Raw genomic sequence first — 23,135 nt, forward strand, 5'->3', positions numbered from 1 at the left:
TAGATGCAGCAAAAAAAAGACAACACAAAAAAATGTAAGACCATAGGGTTTTTCATTAATAATATGGCTTCAGCTTCTTAAAATGCACAGCAGATTTTTGTCATCTTATTTATATAGAGCAGTCTTTTCTTTAACGTATCTAAGAGGAGGTCTTGCAACTTCTGGCCTGGGGGCAGGTAAAGCCTAGTGTTCCCTTTGCTCTTTAGCCCCCCAGCTGGGTAACTCACATACTCAGTACACAGTACTGCACACTTACACATACACGTGTTTTCTCTTTATTGCTGCAAATATTATTGAACACGTACATTACGCAAGAACTCAATTTTAAGAGTGTAGATCCTAATACACATTTATGGTCACTATTTCAAATAGACATTCATGCTCACACACACATTCATGCTCACTTACATTTATTCATGCATACATACATATTCTGTCCCTTACCCTCTCACTAACTCATCTCTGAATGTTACAGAAAGACTTATTGGTTTTAAATGCCTCGGTGACTATATGTAGAATTTCAAAGAAACCGCTCTAAAAAGCTTTAGACGGTTGTCAAAAATATGTAAATCAAAGCAGCCCAGGGCATGATCCCCTCCCTGCTGCCCTTCCCAGCTTTCCTCTGCTAGACTACTTAACTAAATTTGTATTAGCTGCCAATTGGTTAAAAACTCCTTAAATGAACAGTGTAGCATTTGTGGGGAAATGGAAAAAAATGTTACATATAAGTGTCCTACAGGGTTTAGGACTTTGACCTCATTAAGAGATAATTATAGCAGTGGTTTGCCAAATGACAAACCATTATTATTACATGTCACAAGATATTTTGCACAAAATGCACTGCACACTTTTTAGCGTAGATTCAGTCAAAAGAAAAAAGTTTGATGTTTAAAGATAGTTTTAATCGTAGCTAGCATAAGGATCTGGTATTTACAGATTCCCATGAGCAGATTTCTAACAGTGTTGATCTGATGTCCGAAACTAATATGACATAAACACAGTGGTAGATAGCCTCTAGCATTCCAGCTGCTGTGGAACGTGGGAGCATGAGGATGATGCAGGCCATATCCTCCATAACAGCTGGAACACCAGAAGTTGCGTATTCTTGAATAGGAACAGACCTAGACAATTTATTCAGAATCAAACATAGCTACATATTTTGAAGATGGTATTTTTTGTGGAAGTCTATTTCCTTTCATGAAGCTGCATTATGATGTGATACATACTGTAGTTATATTCCTGCATTGATATTGTATCTAGAATTTGGTGGCTGGTAAAAGACATTTGGCCCTTCTAGTCCGCTCATGTTCCTACCTGCTGTAAGCAGTGACATAGTTAGACATAGGTCAACTAAGCCCATGCCTAGAGCGGTAGGCCCAGGAGGGCAGCAGTCCCTCTACCAAAAAACGTGGTACAGATGCTGAATGGGCTGGTTACAGGGGAGATCTCCCCAACCAGCCCATTTACACCAAGCTTGCATTGCCTTCGTAGATTGCTTTAAAAGGTGTTTTGCTTTTTTGCATTATTCTGGCTTTTTCTGAGTACTTCCACAACAAGGTTGGCTCAGTGCACACCATGCAAACAACCTTTCTCCTTTCCCTTTCTTGCAACTAAAAGTCTTTATTTTTTTAAATACTTTTTATTTTCATATACAAAAACAGAAAAAACAACATCAATGTCACGGACTGGGTCCAAGCTGGTGACTGGAAGGACCCAGCGCACCCGATGTAGTTTGCAGGAGTCACGATGCAGCAGTGGAGTCTGGGGCAGGGCCTGGTGCAGGGTGACCACACTCACCCAGGCGTTGAGCACCTAGGAAGTGCAGCCAAACACCAGCGCCCTGATATGGCAGCAGATGTAGACCAGAACAAAGCGAATCCTGCAGGCACCCTGGAGCAGGCATGAAGCATAGCACATAGATCACGAGCAGGATGCTGCAGGCTGGGAGAATGAAAGCTAAGCAAAGGGTTAATGTAGCAGACACTTAACACAGCAGAGGAAAGGGAGACCAGGCAAGAAACATGATATAGGATATACATGAGAAGTGGCTAGAAACATGACATGAATAGCGTAAAGTATAAACAGGCACAAGACAAGGAATAAACATAACCTGACAAGACAAACATGGTACAGGGCACAACAAAGGACAGGGAAGAAGGCAAGGAACACAGGGGAAGGAGTGAGGAGCCGGAACCCTCGGACGCTTCTTCCTTTAAGCAAGGATAGGAAATCTTAACTGGGACATGGGGAGAGGAGAGAGGAACCGGAATCCTCAGATGATTCAAGGAAGAAGGGCAAAGGTACATAAAAGACACACAAACATGAATACAGAAACTAGCCTAGGACTACAAGATAACTATTGGAGATTTCGTCACATGATATGGCCATAGTATGCTTAGCCCACCACTACGCCAAAGTACTCCAATGACGGTGGGTCCTAACGCTAATCCCTGCTGACAAAGATACAAAACAAACACCACATGTAAACCAAACACACAGCACTGAGACATACCTTAGACTGAAGACTGCAGACTGAGACAAACAGAACACACAGGTGGGGCACACCTAATAAAGGAAGCAGAGCTGAAGCAAAGAGCCGGAGCAGAAGCAAGGAATGGAAAATAGAACAAAGCAAAAGGAAATCCAGGAATGGATCAAAGCAAAGCAGAGAAACTACAGCAGGACAGATATGCAGCTCCGCAGCCTGGGCAGAACGTAACAATCAATAAGTATACCAGAAATCTCTCTCTCTCTCTTTCTCTTTCTCTCTCTCTCTCTCTCTTTGGAATGTGTCAATTAGACCTGTCAAAGTGCTTGTAATTATGGAAAATAAATAATTATTCATCACATTTATATAACTTAAATTACTTTAATCTCCATTATTATGTATTGCTAGGGCATTTTTGAGTTGTGAGCCACAAATGCTAACGTGAAATAATGGACTTGATGAAAAGCTGTAAATCCAGCAATCTTTGTTAAGTAGGCTAATCGCGGAATTTTTTTCTGCAAATCTGACTGTTCTCAGGCCAGTGTTCTTTTCCTTGTCCCCAAGAGTGTAGACTCTTTACAAAGTAAGACTTTCAAAACAGAATGCAATGATTCTCAAAGCCCAAAGTGCTAAACACAGTAATATCCTAAATAGTTATATATTACCCCTCATCAATGCATCCCACCTGTACACTGACATGGAGAAACTGTACAGTATGCTGAAACTTGTTGACATCTTAGAATAAAAATTTAGGTCACGTCTTGACAATTGCAGTAGACGAATAATAACAGAATTTTGGCCAGAGAACATTTTGTCTATAAATACATATATTTGTTCACTCTAAATAACTGTTTTTAAGTTTCTTTAATGTTCATGTCTGACTTGAGCTTCCTTTTCAGCAACCTTACAGTTTCTGCTTTAGGAAATGTCAATATAATATTGATAATTATGCCTTATGTCTACAGTAAGGTTTTATAAATCAGCTTCGATCTGAACGGACATGTACAGACATTCCATTAATTAACAATATTATGCGCTTCTGCCTTCAGTCACAACTACAATCAAACCTCTGCCATAGCTGATTAACTGACAGCAGGTAGAGCATTACTAATGAATCATCTTTATAATTCTACAGTCATACAATTGAAATTACACATTAGGAAATATTAAAAGCCGTTAAAAAATAATAGGTACTTTTGCAGGTTAGATTAAACTAGAACGTTTCTTTCTTGATCTGCTTTGGGCTGAAAATGAAAATTTTTTACTGTATAACAAGCGTATAAATACACATTTTGGGGTGCTGCTTAAATGACCAGTATACAACAAAACACGGAATCAGAGCACACCCAGTAGACATATACTGCATAGTAGTGGGTGGGCTAAAAAATGAATAGCTGGAATAATAAGTGGAACAGTTTGGAATAGCCTCTCCTGCCCTTGTTGTGTGTCCCACAGAAGTATAGATTAAAATGATCAGCAGGGCTGTCTTAATGAGAGGCAAATGGGGCTGCTGCCCTTGGCCCAGGCTTACCTCAGTGGCCCTTGGAAGCTGTCTCTTGGGCTCTCAACAGCCACCATAGTCTGGAAGTGGAGGTCTGGGTAACTATGGGTAATTGCCACTCTGGTAACACTTTCCCGTGGCCTGAACATTAGCTGGTAGTGCAGTGCATTCCTCTCACATCATCAGAATATGAGTCTGCCTCTCATATCTGTATCTGCTACTCACTACTCCTTATGGCATGCTGCCTTCCTCCATTTGCAACCGCCCTTTCACTTTAAGATATGGTTCTAGGTAGCATGTACAATGATTTTAACAGAGTTGTCAATTGCATGGGGCAGAAAAGCCATATCGTCCTACACAGACTTGCTTTTGGTGTCATAAGTAAGTTCACTGTGGAGTCTATGTGGGTAGGTTACAAGGTAGATCTTTGATCTCTCTAACTGGCCCATGCAGCATTGGCATAACAGGGAGCCTGATCTCCCAATGGGGAAATCTGGAACCAGAGTTTTTACAGGGGGGCTGCTGGACCCTGGAACTGCCGCCCTAGGCCTTGGCTTACTTCAGAATACACCACTGGCTTTAGGTTGTCCCAGGATATGGATCACCACAAAGTTAAGGACATTGGTAAAACGCAGCACATATGCCATGTCACCAAGCCTCAGTGCAGTGATGATGCTAGAGCTGTTATCTGCATAGATTAAGACTGCTTCCAGGGGCTACAAAACAAGGGAACTACCACCAAAAGACATAGGGTGTTCTCACAGAAACTCGATTTACGACATCCAAGGCACCACCTTCTTTTCAAACCATTTTCCACCATTTAGTCTTGATTGTCATAGCTGAAGATCTAACTGTAATCAGTCTTTTTCCCTTCTCACCTTCTTTTTACACACAGAGCATAAAATATCATTAGCCTGTGTATCAGCAGTAAAATACTTGTAAATATTGTTGATTTCTTCCCTATTTATTTTGCTGTCCTACTCATGGGTCTGGAGGACATGTACTAGCAGACACACTTACACACACTTACACATACACACTCAGTCCACAATAACATACACCTTTACATACACACTCACATTAACACACATGCACTCTAACGCATACTAACACCAAAACATACTACCTATGTAACACCTTATTATTCTAGTTTACCACACGCCATTACCTTCTCTGGAACCTTTCTTTAATATATCTGGTCACACACTCTGCGAGCAGCCGAGCTATTTCCGCAGGGTCACATAACATTGCGTTACTGTTTGAAGAATTTAGACCGGGCCAGGGGGCAATTGCCTTCAGTCTAGCCTGCCACTGCTAATATTTTTTTTTCCATTTTGACACATATTTTCACCTAGCTTTACTTAAGAGAAATAGACACTTAAACGCTGTCTCTGAGCTGAGATAGAAAGCTTATACTATTACAATTATTAGTTTGGCATTATTAATAAACCCATTAAATTGTCTAGAACAACATGATCTCCAGAAACAGAAATAAAACTGATTTACTAATGTACCTGTGCATATTAGCTTTTCTACTGTAAACACTGCTTACGTTCATCCAGAACTTACTAACCTAGTATGGTCCCATTCCTTATTTTCATTTTTATAAACATCTGTGAATTTAAAATGGTACATTAGTAAAGCTTCAATGAATAAGAATGAGTATATTTTGATTTAGGTTTAGCTAACCTGATGGTTAAGTCAACAGCTTCTAGTTTCAATATTTCATATTTCACGTGTAATGGGAATTTCAGCTTAGTAAATCTAAAAATTTGGGTTGTCTGTGTAAAAACCACTCAAAATTCACAACCTACTATTTTAGCTTTTAGCTGGAACTGCAGTGATAAAAAGTTATATGGACTTAAAATAGAAGTTCTACCACTTTGTGATATGTAATATTTAATTACAATGAATCTTTTTTTTATTTTATAGTGCTACTTCTTTACAATAGAATTTGGTCTTTGCAAGCAAGATGGACAGCTGCGAGCCTATGGAGCAGGACTACTGTCTTCTATTGGAGAGCTGAAGGTAAGATTGGAGTCACTATGCTATTTTTAACTAAATTATAGAATGTATTAAATATCCTATCAGGTATCAAGAAGAGTAGAAATGCATTACATCTGATATACATTTGATTCCCATGTAGATTTGTTGAAACATTTTAGTATGGAGATGACACAACATGACATCAGTGATTATTACTCTGTTTAGAATGTAAGTAAATTTGATGAAAACATGAGTTGTATGAGCACAAAGACAAATATATGTAGTAGTGATGAATGCTCAGAACTAGTCAGAATGACTAATGACCCTTCCAGCCATAAAGTATGAATAGTGATAAAATAAATTAATGTTCTGCACACCAAATTTAGGAAAATTGGTATTATGGATATAGAGGTATACTATCAGGCATACAATATCAGCAAATAGTACCAGCTAAAACCATCCATGAAGTAAGATTCACCATGTGGGTTAGAAGATCCCCAATATTTTGTCACTTGTTTGCCATTTCCTCGTGTACATGTACACTACACAATAAACATTGTATGATACATTGGTGCTTCATAATATATTCCATGCCAATCACCATGCAACAAACATTAGTGTGAAGACAGTGCTAATATATTGCAATATAAAGGGACTGGTAAGGCACTGATAACAAAGATGTCCAGACATTGGATGCAAAGCTTCAGATGTCAGCAGGCTGAATATAAAGATGAGGATTTAAGCGCAATTAGTTAATAACCCTAGACGTTCCTCATATTGTAATTATTAGTCAATTATTTTTACAGTCTGTATCCTTTAGTTACCAAGGGTGTGGACAATACAATTGTCATCACTTGCTGTATCTCACCTCCTATCCCACTGGGCTGCCTGGATGATTTATTTTTTTGTTCATGTTTTATTTAATTGAGTTTAAGGTGGTATCTTGGACTGTGAATAAAACCTCCAGGTATTTAAGTTACCATGAACTTTTTAGCCCATTTAAGTTACAGAGGGGCATCCCTGGTCAGATACACATTATTTAACCCATCCCAGAACATGGACTGCAGGAAAGGGGTAACGGGCAGCCCTCTGCCCAGATTGTCATAGACCCAAGAGGGTCGGTTAAATCTCCTTTCCAACTGTGATCACGTTCCCTCTGGCCTTTAGAGTACTGGATTTTTCCATTAGCATTTATTTTTAGAACTTACAAACATATGAAGTGTGTCGGCAAAAATAATTCCTGAAGATAACTTTATAAAACCTGTATGAAAAATCCCCAGAGTTCTGCCTCATGTTCTTCACTACCAAAACATTAAGTTAATGAGTGAGACTGGTGTCAACTGCTTTCAGCGTTAAATTACCTTTAGGAAAAGTTTGAATATATATTAGATGAAGACACTTTTTAGCCTTGTGAAGCTTCACAGCCTCAATACAAAATGTGCAACTTACACGTTAAATAACTTCTGATGGAAACAACAGACGTTGCCTTAATTAAAATGCGTATAACTTAACCGAATGTGCAGTTTTGTTACCAAATACATAACACCCGCAGTAACGGGTCTTTAAATAATAAATAACTTGCCCTTAATCAACAGTTAGATCGTTTACTGCTGGAAATATCATTAAATTATCATAACTATACAGCTGTACATCTTATTACAGTTTAGTTCAGAGCATTTAAAACATTTAGTAGGCATTCTATTAGAGCCTCCATAATGCAATATAAGAGAATCTGATTTTCCCCCTAAATGCTGCATGCCATCAATCCACATTCAATTAATTTTTAATATGTGTTCTTAATAAACCATTATGTTATATGTATCCTAATAAACCATTGTATGTTTGCTAAGGTGAATACACCGAATTATGGGGAGACGATCCATATGACAAAGTGATATAAAGAACCATTTTTAATACAACAAGGAGAAATTGCAGGGCAACAGTGTGAGCAGAAGGAGCACAAATATAAATTTCATTTCCTAGGAATTTATCATCACAAAGTAGACAGTATCTTCCAAGTGCCCAGTAATTTTAAAGATCTATAGTTCATAAAGAATAATCACCGTTTTACAAGGCAACATCACCCATTATCCAGGGAACACTAAGGCACATATCACTTTTTAGTGACAAAAATTTTGTTACAGGTGCTCTGTAAGATTTTAATGTCTACAAAATATATACCACACTTCAGCTTGCCCTATATGTGTATGCATATGTAACAGTAGTGTGCTAATAAACAATATGACATTTTTGTGATGAACTATGACCCAATTAGTGTTCAGCAACATTCCCCAATTAAAGACATACCCCACATAGGTATGTGATTTTTCTCCAAAAAATGCATATTACTTAATGCTTAAGTCTTTTTGAACAATATGCTAATTTAACTATAATGGTCCTGTGTATGGTTTTGTGTATTTAACTATCTGCAAAATATGTAGGGCTGTACATCTTAATATTTTTTTTACACTTAAAAGTAAAAACTGCTCAAGCCTCTTTTCCAATTTTTCTTCTGCAGGTCCCCGACTACAATATTAGTTAAGTACTAATGCTATAAAAGACACATGGGTTTTTTTTCTTCAGAGGGCCAAAGTTCCCTAATACTATAACAGCAATCTATGACACATACATCATGTAGTCAAGTATTTGAGTATATATGCATGTATGTATGTGCTATATGTATAGTGCAATCTTAATTGGAGGGGGTTCACCAATAAAGATTGCCAAACTTCTGGCATGAAGCCCAGACAAATGTATTTTTCATTGAAGATTGTTACAAAATATCATGCTGTGCAAAAATGTTATGCTTGTTACTTTTCTTGCAAACCTCCTAGAAATATATTGAGACTATATTTTAAGGGGACAGTTAGCATCCCAAGCAGCCCTACCAACAAAGAATAACCTAAAAATACATTATGTGCATATTTTAATATGCATTTTACATCTGTTAAAACATATTAATAAAGCATTTACCTTAAGGAGAAAATGCAGCTGCAGACCTGCGGCACAACACCTCCCTCCATGGTCCTTTCCTCATGCCAGGCGGTAACAGGAAATTGCTACCATTGAAATCAGGGAGAGCTCTTTCTGTGCATCCACAATGGGGGGTCTCATTAAACATCTTTGGAACTCTCATAGGAATCTGCTCTAGAGGCTGTTGGCAGTAAATATGCCATGCAGGTGCAATGACAAAATGAGCCAAACACATCTAATGGATTCTGAGGAGCTCGAGGGTTAAGAGAAAGAAAAATCCACATGATTCTGAAGAATCCCTCTATGCATTTGCAAGGGGGGTACATTTATATTTAAAGTGGATATGATGACTGGAGATGACTGGAGTGACCCTTTAATAATTTTCATAGTGAAAATAGATTTAAAATTCAATCTTAGCAACACTAGCACCTATTGAGTTTTTCACAGGCTAACCTAGAACTATATAAATTATTAAAGTGGAACCAAACTACTTGTCAACAATGGCGTTCCAATCTCCATTTTTCAGTGCTATAAACCACTACTTGCATTGTGGATTACGATAATAAAATAAGATATTTAATGTTCGTGCCTTAATAACCACCTTTTTTTTTTTACTTATTCTAAAATAATAGAAATTACAGTTTTATATACACATTAACTTAAATATGATAGTATGTAGTTATTTAAATATATATTCAAAGGTTGTCTCGTATAAGTTTCAATTTGTATCAAAGATAGCTATACATATTTTTATGGCTAGTTTATATTAATTCATACTTATTGATATAAATTAGCTGCCTAGAGGTTTGCGTTAATCAAGAGGTGATTTTACAAAACGCTGTTCACTAAAATTTAGATTTTCACTGTTCAACTCCTTCATTACTCTATGGCAGGGGTGTCCAAGTTTTTTCTGCAGTGGGCCACTTCATCAGAAATGTATGAATGCGTGGGCCACACTCATTTTTCATATGGCCTTTTAGCTTTATAATGCATATTAATACAGGGTTAATTTGGCAATAATGAGAAATCAGTGGACAAAGTTTTTTTTTAATCAACTTTTATATGTCATTCTATCAGTACTTAATTACTTAAACAGTAAAACAAAGTCAGTCCACAAACCATTTAAAACAAGTTTAGCCAAATAAAACCACACAAGGCTGGAGCACACTGTGAGTACAGACTGGATTCAGGCTGGCTGACGCACACTGTGGGTATTGACTTGAGCAGGACCGATTTTGGTGGCCTTTTTATGGATATAAATAAAATAGAATCGTTATTGATGTGTACTGGATAAAGATTACATCAGTGTGAGGCAGATAGTATAAGATAGAATCTTATGTGATGGAATTGGGAGTCCATCAATACACCAAAAGTCATCATACAGACAACCACTCTGAGCAACTTGGTTTGGGAGGAACGGGGATTTGGTGCTTCTTCGTGTTGTGCTTCTTCATCTTCGCATACGTTTACCCACCACCATATTAGTTTTGAACAATAAAAAAGCAACATTCGCAACATAGATGTGGCCCTCTAGAAGATAAAAAATATCTATGTGAGATGTAATCAAGGGATGTTGATGAACATAAATTGGGTCATTGTTCATCAGTGACACCTACTGTGTAGATGAAATTCTAAGAAAAAGTGCAGAAGAGATTTTTTTAATCTTAGTATAGGTTTTTTACTAGTACTCACAATTTATTTTTCATATTTCTATGGTTTCGCCGTATTTTTCCCCCTGAAGAATAGGGTGTATACTCCATGTGTGTGAGTACATCAAACATGGAAAAGGTGAATCTTGATTAAACCAATATATGGTAAAAATGGCAAAAAATGTAGAGTTCTAAAAACCTTGGTAAGGAAAGGGTTAAATGTGTACATAAATTTGGGAGATTGCACTTGGATATATGCTGGTTAATATGATCTTTTTTGTTTTTGAAATGTCTGATTTAAGATGGCTCATTAAATGAAGACCAATGTTTCTAACAATATTAGAATGCAGAATGATATAGAAAGCTTAAATTGTTAGAACTGCTGGGAATACTGTGGAATAGAGTGAAGAAAAAATAATAATACAAATATATATATATATATATATATATATAATAAAGACTAAGAAAAGTCATTGCTTTTTTTTGTTAAAAGTTAAATGTTTGAGATGACATATCTAAATATAATCTTACATCTTTTAAAACCTTATCAAACTTCCAAAACATCTAACTTCCAGATTTGTACTTCTTTTGAGCTCATTGTTAATACATGTATTTTCTATACAAGTGTATTGCCTTTTTTCCAGCACGCCTTGTCTGACAAAGCTACCGTGAAAACGTTTGATCCAAAGACAACTTGCATGCAAGAATGTCTTATCACTACCTTTCAGGATTCTTACTTTGTGTCGGAAAGCTTTGATGAAGCCAAGGAAAAAATGAGGTACTTTTAGTTATTGTATAAACTATACAGAACACCTAATATACTGATCTGATTTTGTTTAATGGTATTCCCCCCCCCCTTTATTTTTTTTCTAGGGAGTTTGCCAAATCAATCAACCGTCCATTCTCTGTACACTTCAACCCATACACAGAAAGCGTGGAAATACTTCAAAATACTAGGAGTATTGAAAATGTTGTACAAGACCTCCGGAGCGATTTAAACACAGTGTGTGACGCTTTAGCTAAAATGAATAAGTATTTGGGTATATGATTTTGGAAAGAAAATAACTGGTCTTCATGTGTTTGCAAAAAAACATTTTTTAACCTTATAATTTACACATTATTGATAACATTAACTGTTGTTATTCTGGCTGTTTGAATATACCATTTATGGTTTTTTTCCCCACACATCTGTGTTTTGCCACAAACTAAATAATATTAATTTAATACAACTGAACATATATTATATATAGGGAGAGAGAGATGGGAGAGAGAGATTAGAGACTTCCCAGGCATGAACAATGACTTTTATACCCCTAACTTGAACACCTTGAAGCCAGAAGTTATTCGGATATAAATAGTAAAGTGAACACCGGCGATCCCAATGAGTTGAAATTCAAACATAGAATGTGAATAAAAAATAACTTATTTGGGTCCCATAAAAGCAAAAAAGAATAAATCCAGCAAGTAATATATAGAGGTAGCCAGCTAGACAGGCTAACATAAAGAGACAGATGATGCTTAACATGTTTCGCACATATATGCTTTGTCAAGAGCTTACATAAATATATCTGTGTTACGGTAGATCTACTTATCCTTAATCATTAACTTTGCTATACTGAGATAGATAATCCATGCACTCCACGTGTAATTGGGAATACTGTTCCTTTTTGCATTTCTATTTCTTTGTTTCTGACTTCTTTGGAAAGCTTTGCAGACTATACTACTGGTATGTTGGCTTGCCAGTGTGGGTGCTACCTGACTTCATACAAGTGCAACATGTTAAACCTTTTTAATTTTAAGTAGGCTCTTTTTCAGTGTTTTGTACAAGGTCATGTCAATTTGGAATGGCATTGTGTTTCTTGCCTGCTTAATTTTTAATTCAACAATGGGTTTTATTAAAAAAGTTTCAGTTAAATGTCATCTTAAACCATCAACTATCCACTGAAAAGGTTGACGTATGGGTTTCCTACAAAAAGGTATGTTTGTTCTGTGAAATAATATTTTTGTCTTACTGCAAATAACCTACTTCTCATTGTTTAAAACTAATACAGCTTCTGTATGATGCCATGAGTACACTGAGTATGGTGAAGGTAAAGGGACACTGCAGTGCTCCATGCAGTCACACTGATAATGAATGTATATTAAAGTACTTTGTAAGTAGTTTAGTATGCATTATTTCCCTAAAAGAAAAGAAAAAAACCACTTACCTGACTCCAGTTTTGCACCCTGGCTGATTGAAGCAAACAATAATTAACAGTAAAGCACTCCCATTGATTTCAATATCATGTACACACACAACTGGCTTCATTAGACCCACTAGCCAGTGTTGGGTATGGCTGAAGGTTAATTTGGAGTGCATGCACAGTGGCAAGCAGTAGATGTTTTGACTAAATGCAACTCCTGCAAACCAAGTAGTTGGGGCTGGGAAAACAGGACAAATGCTGTGTTCTCTGTACATCGCATGTACATATGGGTGTTCATTTAAGAACTCTGTGTCCTTCAAGTGTTACATGTACAAACCTGTATCTGAAAAGAAGACGGACACCACCATGATTTGAATGCGCATAGTAAATAAACTATAAACAGTCAAAAGAAACACAGAACATAAACCATAAACAGACCTTTAAAACTCATAAAAAACACATATACCATATAAGGATAAAATAACTGTTAGTTAATTGCCCAAATTTGTAAGTTGTGTGTTGTCTAAATGACATGGTCTACTATATCTGTTTTATTATATTTACATGTTTACCAATATTACTCTATTCAGTTTTATAGAAATCACATGTTCCAGTAATGTTTTACTGATTAGTATGCTTCTGGGCATGTCAACAAACAGCTGTGTTTTTACCCTAGTCAAAACCTGATGGTAGAACCATTTCTGAGATTACCTACACTGCTTTACCATTGATAACAATAGAAACACAGCTCCGGTGCCAACATGATGGGGATATTCCCATGAGTTAACCAACTGAAGGGATATTACAATGTGCTGTAGAGTGTTCTTGTTAAGGTTTATGCTTTTGATTGACTTTCGTGAAATATGAACTACAGTTGTGTTGGCCCCAAATCTGACCTTGATAATTTCAGAGTTATGGAAAAAACATTTCTCTGTACATTTACATAATCTGAGGTCAAAAAATCTTATACAAGTTATCATCTTTTTCTATGTGAGCCCAATAAAAGTAAAAACTATATTTTCCATTTTACTTAATAGTTTATTATTTAAAATGTAAAGAATAACATAAATGTCCCTCAATCCATTACTGTTTGGCAATATCTATATTAGGTGTTTATAGTATTTATTATATGTATTTGCACACAGAGTGTTCTGTCACAAAGCTGCTGTAAGAAGTCTTCTGGCGTTGCATTTATTTACTGCCTCCTGCTATCTCAATAACCAAATACGCTGCAGACAGTATAAAGTGAACCGGTGGGTGGTATGTTACGAAACATATGGGACATGCTTAGTATTATGTTATTGCAGTAAAGAGCCACTATGGGGGATCCTTAACAAACTGTGTAGGTCATATGTAATAACCACAGATACTGGACTCCATGCTATGTACGTACATCATTCCACATTGTGAGGCTTTGGCAATGCATGAAAATAAAATCTGCTATTAAATCCTCTCGTCCCTGATGTGATACTTTTAATACCATTCTAATACATGCATTCCCATACCATTAAAATGCAAATGTAATCAGAATTGAAAAAATGATGTATGGAAATGAATGCAAGAATTAAAATTCTGGAATTTTGATGATTACATGTGAAAAATTACGAACAGACAAAATGTAATGTTTTCTTTTTTTCATTATGTCATCCAATGTTTATGTAAATATGGTATATTTAATTAGTATGTAGTTATACAGTGGTAGAATCAATACATGGCATAAATTAGTAAAATACTTTTCGTTTTGCTGGTACAGGAACAGAATGTCTTTCCAAGTCAACATGAGCTGTCGCCTGTCCTTGTCTCTCTTAGTTATTTATTTGTTCCCAATTTCTGTCCATTTTTTGAGTTTAAATGTTGTTTTTTTTTACTGACTTTTAAGCACTGTGGGTAAATGGATCCTAGAGCTATCCTTATTGCTTCTGAAATGTTCCAGTTGTTGCTTTATTGCAGGAATTATACTATCTGAACATTGAGTAATAGGAGATTTGGTTGACAAGTGCTTATACTTAGGAAAACTAGGCACTTTAACAAATCAGAAAAGCATAGACATGTAATCTGTTGGAGAAGAAAAAAAAAGAACCGAGAGAAAGAAACCCAACCATATTTAAAGATTTTATAGATTTTACTACCTTTGGATAACTCAACCTGTTTCGTTACTTTTGGCCTGAGCTGGTTTTCTGAAAAACCATAATGGATTTTGGTTGGTTAGTCAAATTCTAGTGTTATGTCAGAAAAATAATATATAGTACATATAAACCATAATTGCTTTAAATGTGCTATTTTTGTTTTGCATATTGTATAAACAGGAGAGAATGTGTACATGTGTTATACAAAAATAATTGGAGACATATAACTTGGTTCTTGTCCCTGGTGCAAGAGTTGTTAATGTGATAGTCATGTTTGCAGGGCCGGCTGAAGACTTAACGCCGCCTGGGGCGAAGTTTAAAATGCCGCCCAAATCCCCCCCCGCCGACGCTGGGGGGGGGGCGGCGGCGGCATTTTAAACTTCGCTGATGCCATTATTTCCCCCCCGTACTTACCTTTAAAGAGTCCTGCGGCGAGTCTCCCTGCTCTGCCACGGTGCCGGTTTGTAATGCTGAGCGCCGGAAATTGACACCACTTCCGGCGCTCATCATTACAAGCCGGCACTGAGACTGAACAGGGAGACTCGCCGCAGAGGAGAGAGAGAGGGGCGCCGAGCGGGTAAGCAAAAACTACTCGGTGCCCCTCTCTCTCTCCTCCGCTTCAAAACAAACAACCAAAAAAAACGCTCGGGGCGGCAAAGTGCCGCCCCTTCTAAAGTGCCGCCTGGGGCAATTGCCCCAGTCGGCTCCATTGTAGGGCCGGCCCTGCATGTTTGAATTTTTTGATAATAAAAACAAATTTCCGGAGCCGCCATGTGCTTGCGGAGTACTTCTGTGAGAAAGACCCAAAGCTGCTGAGCATGTTTCCTTTGGGATGCTAGCCCTTTAATCCCATTGACATTGACAGGGTCGTAGTGGGTTCTCCTTGAACTGAGTAATGCAGGTGAAACACCAAGTAAGTATCAGGCATTCTCGGTAGGGTTTTTTCATATACTTTTCTCATTCCACCATGCTCATACACACACACACACACACACACATATATATATATATATATATATATATATATATATATATATATATATATATATATATATGCCTTCTCTGATGCAATGTGGGTAGATTTTTTATGAGGAGAAACGAATGTGATTTATTGTTAGTTATTTGTCTAAATAATAATATAATAAAATTCTATAGGGACAGTTATTCTCAAATTTGGATGTACTTAGAAACTTCTTTACTAGTTATGGTGATTAATATTTATACAACCAATGTGTGGATGTATGTAGAAAAGGCAAAGCCTAACCCAAAAGAGGTATTTTTCTGGGGTTAGCAGTTTTTTTTCTCTGTATCCATTCTGAGAAAATTAACCATACACTGTGGTATTGTGATGTAGTAATTCCATAGGGGTTTCTCTGCCAGGAGGGGATGTGTGGAGGTATGTGTGACATGGTGTTAAGCAATTTGTTTTTTTTTACCTTTTTACTACTGAAATTTCTAAGTTTGTAATATTTGTACATGTTTATATTTGGAAACCAAATGTTAAGCACTGCTTGATTTCTCTGCAAAATAAGCGTGTTTTTGAAGGGAATGCTGATATAGACTTCTTTTCTAGCAAAAGCAAGAGAACACTTTTGTTTGAGGTATGCAAGAAAAGTAAACTGTCAATCACCAGTTAACATATCCTTTTAATCATACTCTAGTTAATCAGCATGTGCTACATTTACCTATGAGCTGTAATCAGGTGCAGTCCAGCTCCCTAATTAAAAAGCCTTACGTCCCAATTTCTAGTCTGTCTGCACAGTTGTATGCGCCTTTTCAGTTGCCAACTAATTCTATTGGTTTTGCAGTCAGCAGACTTATATTGTTAACCTTGACACTTTTAAGAAACAGAAAATGATTGCATTTGATTCACTGTTATGTTCCTTTCAGCAAAAAAAAAATCACACGTTTTATTGGATGACCATGAATTTAGTGCATGTAAGTGGGCAATAATTAATTAAATTATAACGTGGCTGACTTCAATATATATACTAAGAAAGTGATATATATTTAGAAAATTATACTTCTTTTTTTGTGTTAAAGATATAGATGTAGATACAGTGAGAAAAAGGTATAACATTTAACCCTTGATTGTTCATTGACAATCCTCAGCGCTTGCGAATGGAATCCATGCCCCCTTTGCATACATGCATAAGTTAGTAAAGAACCATTTGCACAAGTTATGAAATCCTGCCTAATAGAAGTGCCAAACATAACGTCACATGAAGATACTTATACCCCGTTTTTTTTATTTCATGGTTTTGTTCAAAAGAATCTCCCAAAGAAATAAGTTGTCCTAGTGACCTATGTCTTCATAATAGAAGGACCCCATTTTTATTTGTACATTTTGATAACAAAAATTAGTTCCACGACAAACACCAGTTTAAGATTAGGAATCTGGTGTAAAATGTGCACTGTTTTTGTTGTATGTGTTTAATTGTTATATAAAGGTAAACTACTGATATGCTCACCAGTCACTCATTAAAACCCTATGATACTGTAGACTGTATGCACTTAGAGAAAAGCGTAACATAAACTAAATATTGACAATTTGTGATAATGATAAAATGTGACTCTTCAGGGATATGAATGATACAAAGGAAAGGTATGCATTTTATAGACTCAAACTCTCTGTACTCAAGATGTGCCCCTGGTGTCATGAGAATAGAGGGTATGTGGCTGTCACATTTAAAATGGTGATTTGGCATGCTAAATAAAATGTAATTTAATTGATTCCCGTTTATGTGTTATTTAATAGTTTTTTATCTCTGTCTTTTAAAGTGTTTGATATATGTTTGTTATGGCTAGCATAATGCACAATGGCTTAGAGAAGAGAAATGCTCCAATCACCACACTTCATTGTCTGAGCTTACAGGTTGCCCTTTGTGGCATATGGACTTTTATGATCCATGGATCTTTCTAGGTCCTTTTGCCAACAACAAAGGTAACACTACTGTTAAGTACAGATAGAAGTAGGTGCAGATTGTACAGTCAGAAACAGGCTAAGGTTTGCATAGAGGCCATGGAAGAAACAATAGATCTTGTAAAGAAGTTGGAGTTGGTTTTAGACAGGAGCAAGGCTAGACATGCTTTTCCATTTGGACAAAACATTAATTAAGATTTCTAGTGTGTTAAGCAAACAAACTTTAGCAAATAATAACAACCTATCATTGTCTGCTTTTGTGTCCATTGTTATGTCAGTTAACTGTCCCTGGCAATTATGAAAGTGATACATTAAAATTGTTTGGGCATTCAACAGCTCTGGTAATTATAATGCTTCATTTACTTACAAAAGTGCTAAATTCAGCACTAAATTTAGATTAGGTGGAATGAAATACATAATTATTATGGGGAGGAGGTGAAAAACAAGCACCGATATCTAAACTTAGTTTGCAAGTTAAGTCTTCAAGCTATGCAACAAGCAGCGACTGCATTTCTTGAAACAGAAAATTCTCCTAAAGTGTTCCATAAACCATCATAACATTCTGACAATAAACGCTAAAGTATTTCCACACTAATCATCTTCTGAGTGAAATGAATCAATCCCAGCAATAATAGCATATATTCTGTGTGTCTTCAAAATTTATGTCACTTTTCTCAAATACTACATTTTATAGATCTGTACACTAAAACATAAAAACTGTGCTAAGATGCCTTATGATGTACTAGTATGTCCTCACTTGTTGTCCTTGCATGGGAAATCAAGCTGTCTATTGATCACGTGATTGGGCATTCCCTTCTGGTAGGTGTCAATGCTGACACCCACCAAAAGGTCACATCAGGGAAGGAGAGAGAGAAACATATCTCTCCCGCTTCTAAAAAAATAAAAATAAGGAAGAAATAAAATTTAAATGAAATAAATAAAGTTTATTGGGAGCCCAGTGATGTCTCCATGACATAATTGGCATCACTGGGATCCCCAAAGGCACCCTGATTCATATTGCATTGGGAATAATGCAAAAAACAAAAACAAAAAAATAATATTTTTTTTTTAAAAGCTCCCCAACATCTCTTAGCTTTACCACTACAAATAAAAAAAATATTTAAAAAACACTACCTCCAAACCCCTTAAACCAGTAGTATGAATAAATGTATGAATATGTAATGGATGTACAGTATGTGGCCCTCTTGGACATATATAAAATATGTACGCAAGGTATTCCTGTAGTCAGCTGTGGCACCTACAGTGTAGAATAAATTCTAGGCACAACTGCCATTTCCCCCATATTTTACTATAGTTTTTTTTAACTATTATAACTAATATTTATGCTTAATGTATTTCTATGATTTTAAAAGAAGAGCCTAGTTGTCCTGAACAAAACAATGTATAATTTGTGTTTTTATTCATATTACCTAATTTAATATAAAATATAATACATTTGGTGAAAATTGAAAAAAGCGCTTTTCCAACTTTTATTTGAAAAAATCTTTAACTCAAATAATCACAGTTTTTATGTTTTTGTGTTGCTCTTTTGCAAGTTATAGGGCAGTAAGTATGAGTAGCATAGAGCTATTTCATAACTTTTTTCAAAAGCTGATCATACGGCACCCATGTCCTGTTTGAGGGTATTTCAAATGCTAGTACGTTTAATGGGTTAATTCTACTACTAGCATTTGTCAAACTTTGTGGCAGTAATTTATTGTGTGTTTTTCACACATATTGTACTATAGATATGCATTCACAGTTCCTGGTATGTGTTACTGGCAAACAACACCCCAATATGTGTTCAGCAACATTCTGTAAACACAGTGATACCACCCTTTATACATTTGTTGGGTTGTTTGGGGGCTAAAAGGCTTCATATGGGAGGTGCACATTTTCTTGGAATTTTGACATTGGGTCAGTCTATGTCCATGTCCTATTTGGGACCCGACCAGTTCAATCCACCCCATCAAACCAACTAGACAACCCATGAGTATTTAAAATGCTAGTATTTTAACTCTTTCCATGCAAGTACTTTCAGGAAGTTACAGTGCTAATATTAGGACTTGCTCATAAAAATAAACTTTTCTTTTGGACTGTTGGAACTGGTTGGTTTCCCTGATGGAAAGTTAATTACCACATTTTTGTTTTTTTAAAAAAATTCTTTTGCTTATTTTTTTTTACATTTTTAAAAATATTTTACCAGCTGGAGCCCAGCTTATGAATCATCATTGACTTGCATGTTTGAATGAAGTACGTGGGAACTTTTTTCCCATGCGCGTTGCCATCTTGCGAGAGGCAACATGTCTCTCGCTATAGTGCATCCTCGGATAGGTTTTTGGTGAAGCTTAATGTCTTGATATCAAGGCATTTCAGCAACACCCTTTGAGCTTAGAAAGTCGTTGATTGCCTCCTAAGCTCTTTTAAAGCAGGCAGGGAGCGATCACATGGGGCCTCTGCAGCAGTTTTAGGTGTTGCTGAATGCCTCAATATTGAGGCTTTACAGCAACACCATTTCGGGGGAAGAAAGCGATCTTTAATCATTTTCTAAACCCAGTTATCCCCATGTCGTGCCAGATATGTCAATCGTCATCAAGGGGTTAAAACACATGGTAAAAATCATAAAAAAAGATATGGTAAAAGCTGGATTTTCCTGGCAGTCCAGTCACTTAATTGGAGTCTGAATGACATATGGTGGCTTTGTAGAGTGCAACTACAACATGCTAAGTGTTGTCTATTTAAGCAAACAAGATTACGTTTTAGATCTGCATGCAAACTTTTATAGCAAATAATATAACAATTGTAGATATATGTTTAAAGTACTTATATTGATCAGTGATACTTTTGCATAGGTACAATGTGTGTCTGATGCTAGAAACAACTACCTAAAATAAACTTGTAGTGTTCCTAAGGAAAAAAAGCTAAATAGTCTGCAAAACGTAAACATGTACATACATACATATATGTAAAAAAAAAAAACCTGTCTTTTCCTTCCTCCCTGTAGTTCAGGTATAGATCAAATAAACAATACATGTAAACAACACTTGCGTGTATAGCATTGCAGGTATAGTTCAACAGATTAACACACAAACCCAGCTTTGCAGGTATAGATCAACTGGGGATCACGTGCAAACTCAGCACTGAAGGTATAGATCACGTAAACAACACATGGAAACAGCACTGCAGGCATAGATCAACTAAATAAAATCTACAAACCCTGTATTTGCAGGTATACATAAATAATGTGTGGAAACATAGCATAGCAGATATAGATCAACAGAATAACACACAAATCCGGCTTTGCAGGTATAGATCAATTGTATTTCACATAAAAACATTAAAGGTATAGATTAAAAAAAAATTAAATTACAGGTTGCACACCCCAAAGCCAGCCCTTGGGTCCACATAGAACTTGACCACCACCCAGATTACACGCACAAATTACAGCCCAGCATGAGCCATCTTTGTCCCCAAACAGCCCAGCGTGAGCCATATTTGTCCCATAAACACCCTGCCTGTGCCATCTTTGTCCCATAAACACCCTGCCCGTGCCATCTTGCTCCCCAAAGCTCAAACACCCTGCTTGTGCAATATTTGTCCCATAAAAAGTCTGCTTGTGCCATCTTTGTCCCATAAACACCCTGCCTGTGCCATCTTTGTCCCATAAACACCCTGCCCGTATCATCTTGGTCTCCAAAGCTCAAACACCCTGCTTGTGCCATCTTTGCCTTTCCCCAAATTACTTATACATCTATCATACACACAAAACACTCATTCAATCTGTCATTTACACAATTACCTCACACAATTATTCATTATCACACAATTCATCCACACATTAATTAATTATCTTACTCATTCTCACTCTTTCTTTCAAAATTCTTACAGCCTCCCTTTCTCACGATCTCCTCCCTCTTCTCACTATCTATCCCCTTCTTACTATCTACCCCCTCTCCCCCTTCTTACTATCTACCGCCTCTCCCTCCTTCTTACTCTCTCCCCCTTCTTACTATCTATCCCTCTCCCCTTCTTACTATCTATCCCCCTTCTTACTATGTACCCCCTCTCTCCCCCTTCTTACAATCTACCCCCTCCTTACTATCTACCCCCTTCTTACTATCTAACCCCTCCCCCTTTGCAGTTCACATACCCTAGTGAAGTCCTGTGGTGGGAGCACGAGGCCTCAGTGTCTCTGTCATCATGAAGCTCCTCAAGCTCCCACCACCACAGTCAGGGCAGTGGTAGAGAACTGAGGAGACAAAGGGGGCCGAGCGGTTGCTAAAAACGTTTTCATGTTTGACCAGTCAACGCCCCTTTCTCTCCTCCTCTCCCTGCCACCTCGGCGCGGACCTGGCGTTGGTGATGGGACGGCCGCATGGCGCCCCTGCTGCCGTGGCGCCCTCGCCTACCCCTAAGGCCGGCCCTGATTGCAACAGTACAAGAACATTTATAGGTCAAAATATGCAAATATCTTAATTTCATAAGGTAGGACTGGCTCTTAAACAAAGAGATCAACTGAGTAACACATGCAAACCCTGCATTGTGTGCATAGATTAAATGACAACAACATGGAGACATATAGATTAACTGAGTTACATATGCAAACCCTATAGATGCAAGCATCTATACCAGCAAATCTCAGAGACAGTGGGATATTGTTGTAAAAGAATGAGACAAGTTAAAAATATACTGTATTAAGCAGAGGCAACTTAGCCCTTTTTAGAGCTTTTTGGAGCTCATCATAATGCATAACAAACCAAAGCAGTTGAAACTGTAACTCTCTTGCAAACTCTCCTTCAAGCTATAAGTTTAGTGAATAACTTTAGCTTCAGTAAAAAATCTGTTCACGTTATGTGATAAAAAAAAACACTATGTACATAATGTTCACTTTTTTCTCACTCTGTTCCAGTTTACATTTGCAGAAAAAATGTGTTTGATTTTTTTGTCAAAACCCAGACTCCTTTAAATTACAAAAGTAGCATGTCTGGCCAGACAGCATTATAGAAAGAAACTGTCAAAAGCTTCAAAGAATCATAATTGCTCTTCAGCCTTTAATGCTAAGGTTACTCTTTTTTACCTTTTTGTGTGACATGCTGCCTTCAGTAGGAATAAATGCATGTAAAAGCACTATAATAATCTAAGTACCCATAACTATGATGGACAAGGGATACCTGACATTCCTTTTTTAATATTGCATTTTTAGAAGAGCAATAAAATATGGTACGATATTGAACTGTCCGCAAACTTCCATTAAGACTGAGTAGATGACTTTTTGGTCATTAGAAAAAATATTACACTTGTACATT

The 23,135-nt window shown here is 36.8% G+C and overlaps 1 protein-coding gene across 2 annotated transcripts in view; it reads left to right on the forward strand.

Moving 5' to 3' along the window:
* TPH2 (tryptophan hydroxylase 2) overlaps positions 1-12,509 on the forward strand; it is a 61,627-nt gene extending 49,118 nt beyond the window's left edge. For both annotated transcript variants that reach the window (XM_053464968.1, XM_053464970.1), the window contains exons 9-11: positions 5,922-6,017; positions 11,242-11,375; positions 11,471-12,509. In XM_053464968.1, the coding sequence (XP_053320943.1) occupies positions 5,922-6,017; positions 11,242-11,375; positions 11,471-11,645 (405 nt within the window). In that variant the 3' untranslated portion in view covers positions 11,646-12,509. The remainder of the gene's footprint in view (positions 1-5,921; positions 6,018-11,241; positions 11,376-11,470) is intronic.
* Positions 12,510-23,135: the final 10,626 nt, after the last annotated feature.

The sequence above is a fragment of the Spea bombifrons genome, chromosome 4 (genome assembly GCF_027358695.1).
Source record: "Spea bombifrons isolate aSpeBom1 chromosome 4, aSpeBom1.2.pri, whole genome shotgun sequence".
Taxonomy (NCBI): Eukaryota; Metazoa; Chordata; class Amphibia; order Anura; family Pelobatidae; genus Spea; species Spea bombifrons.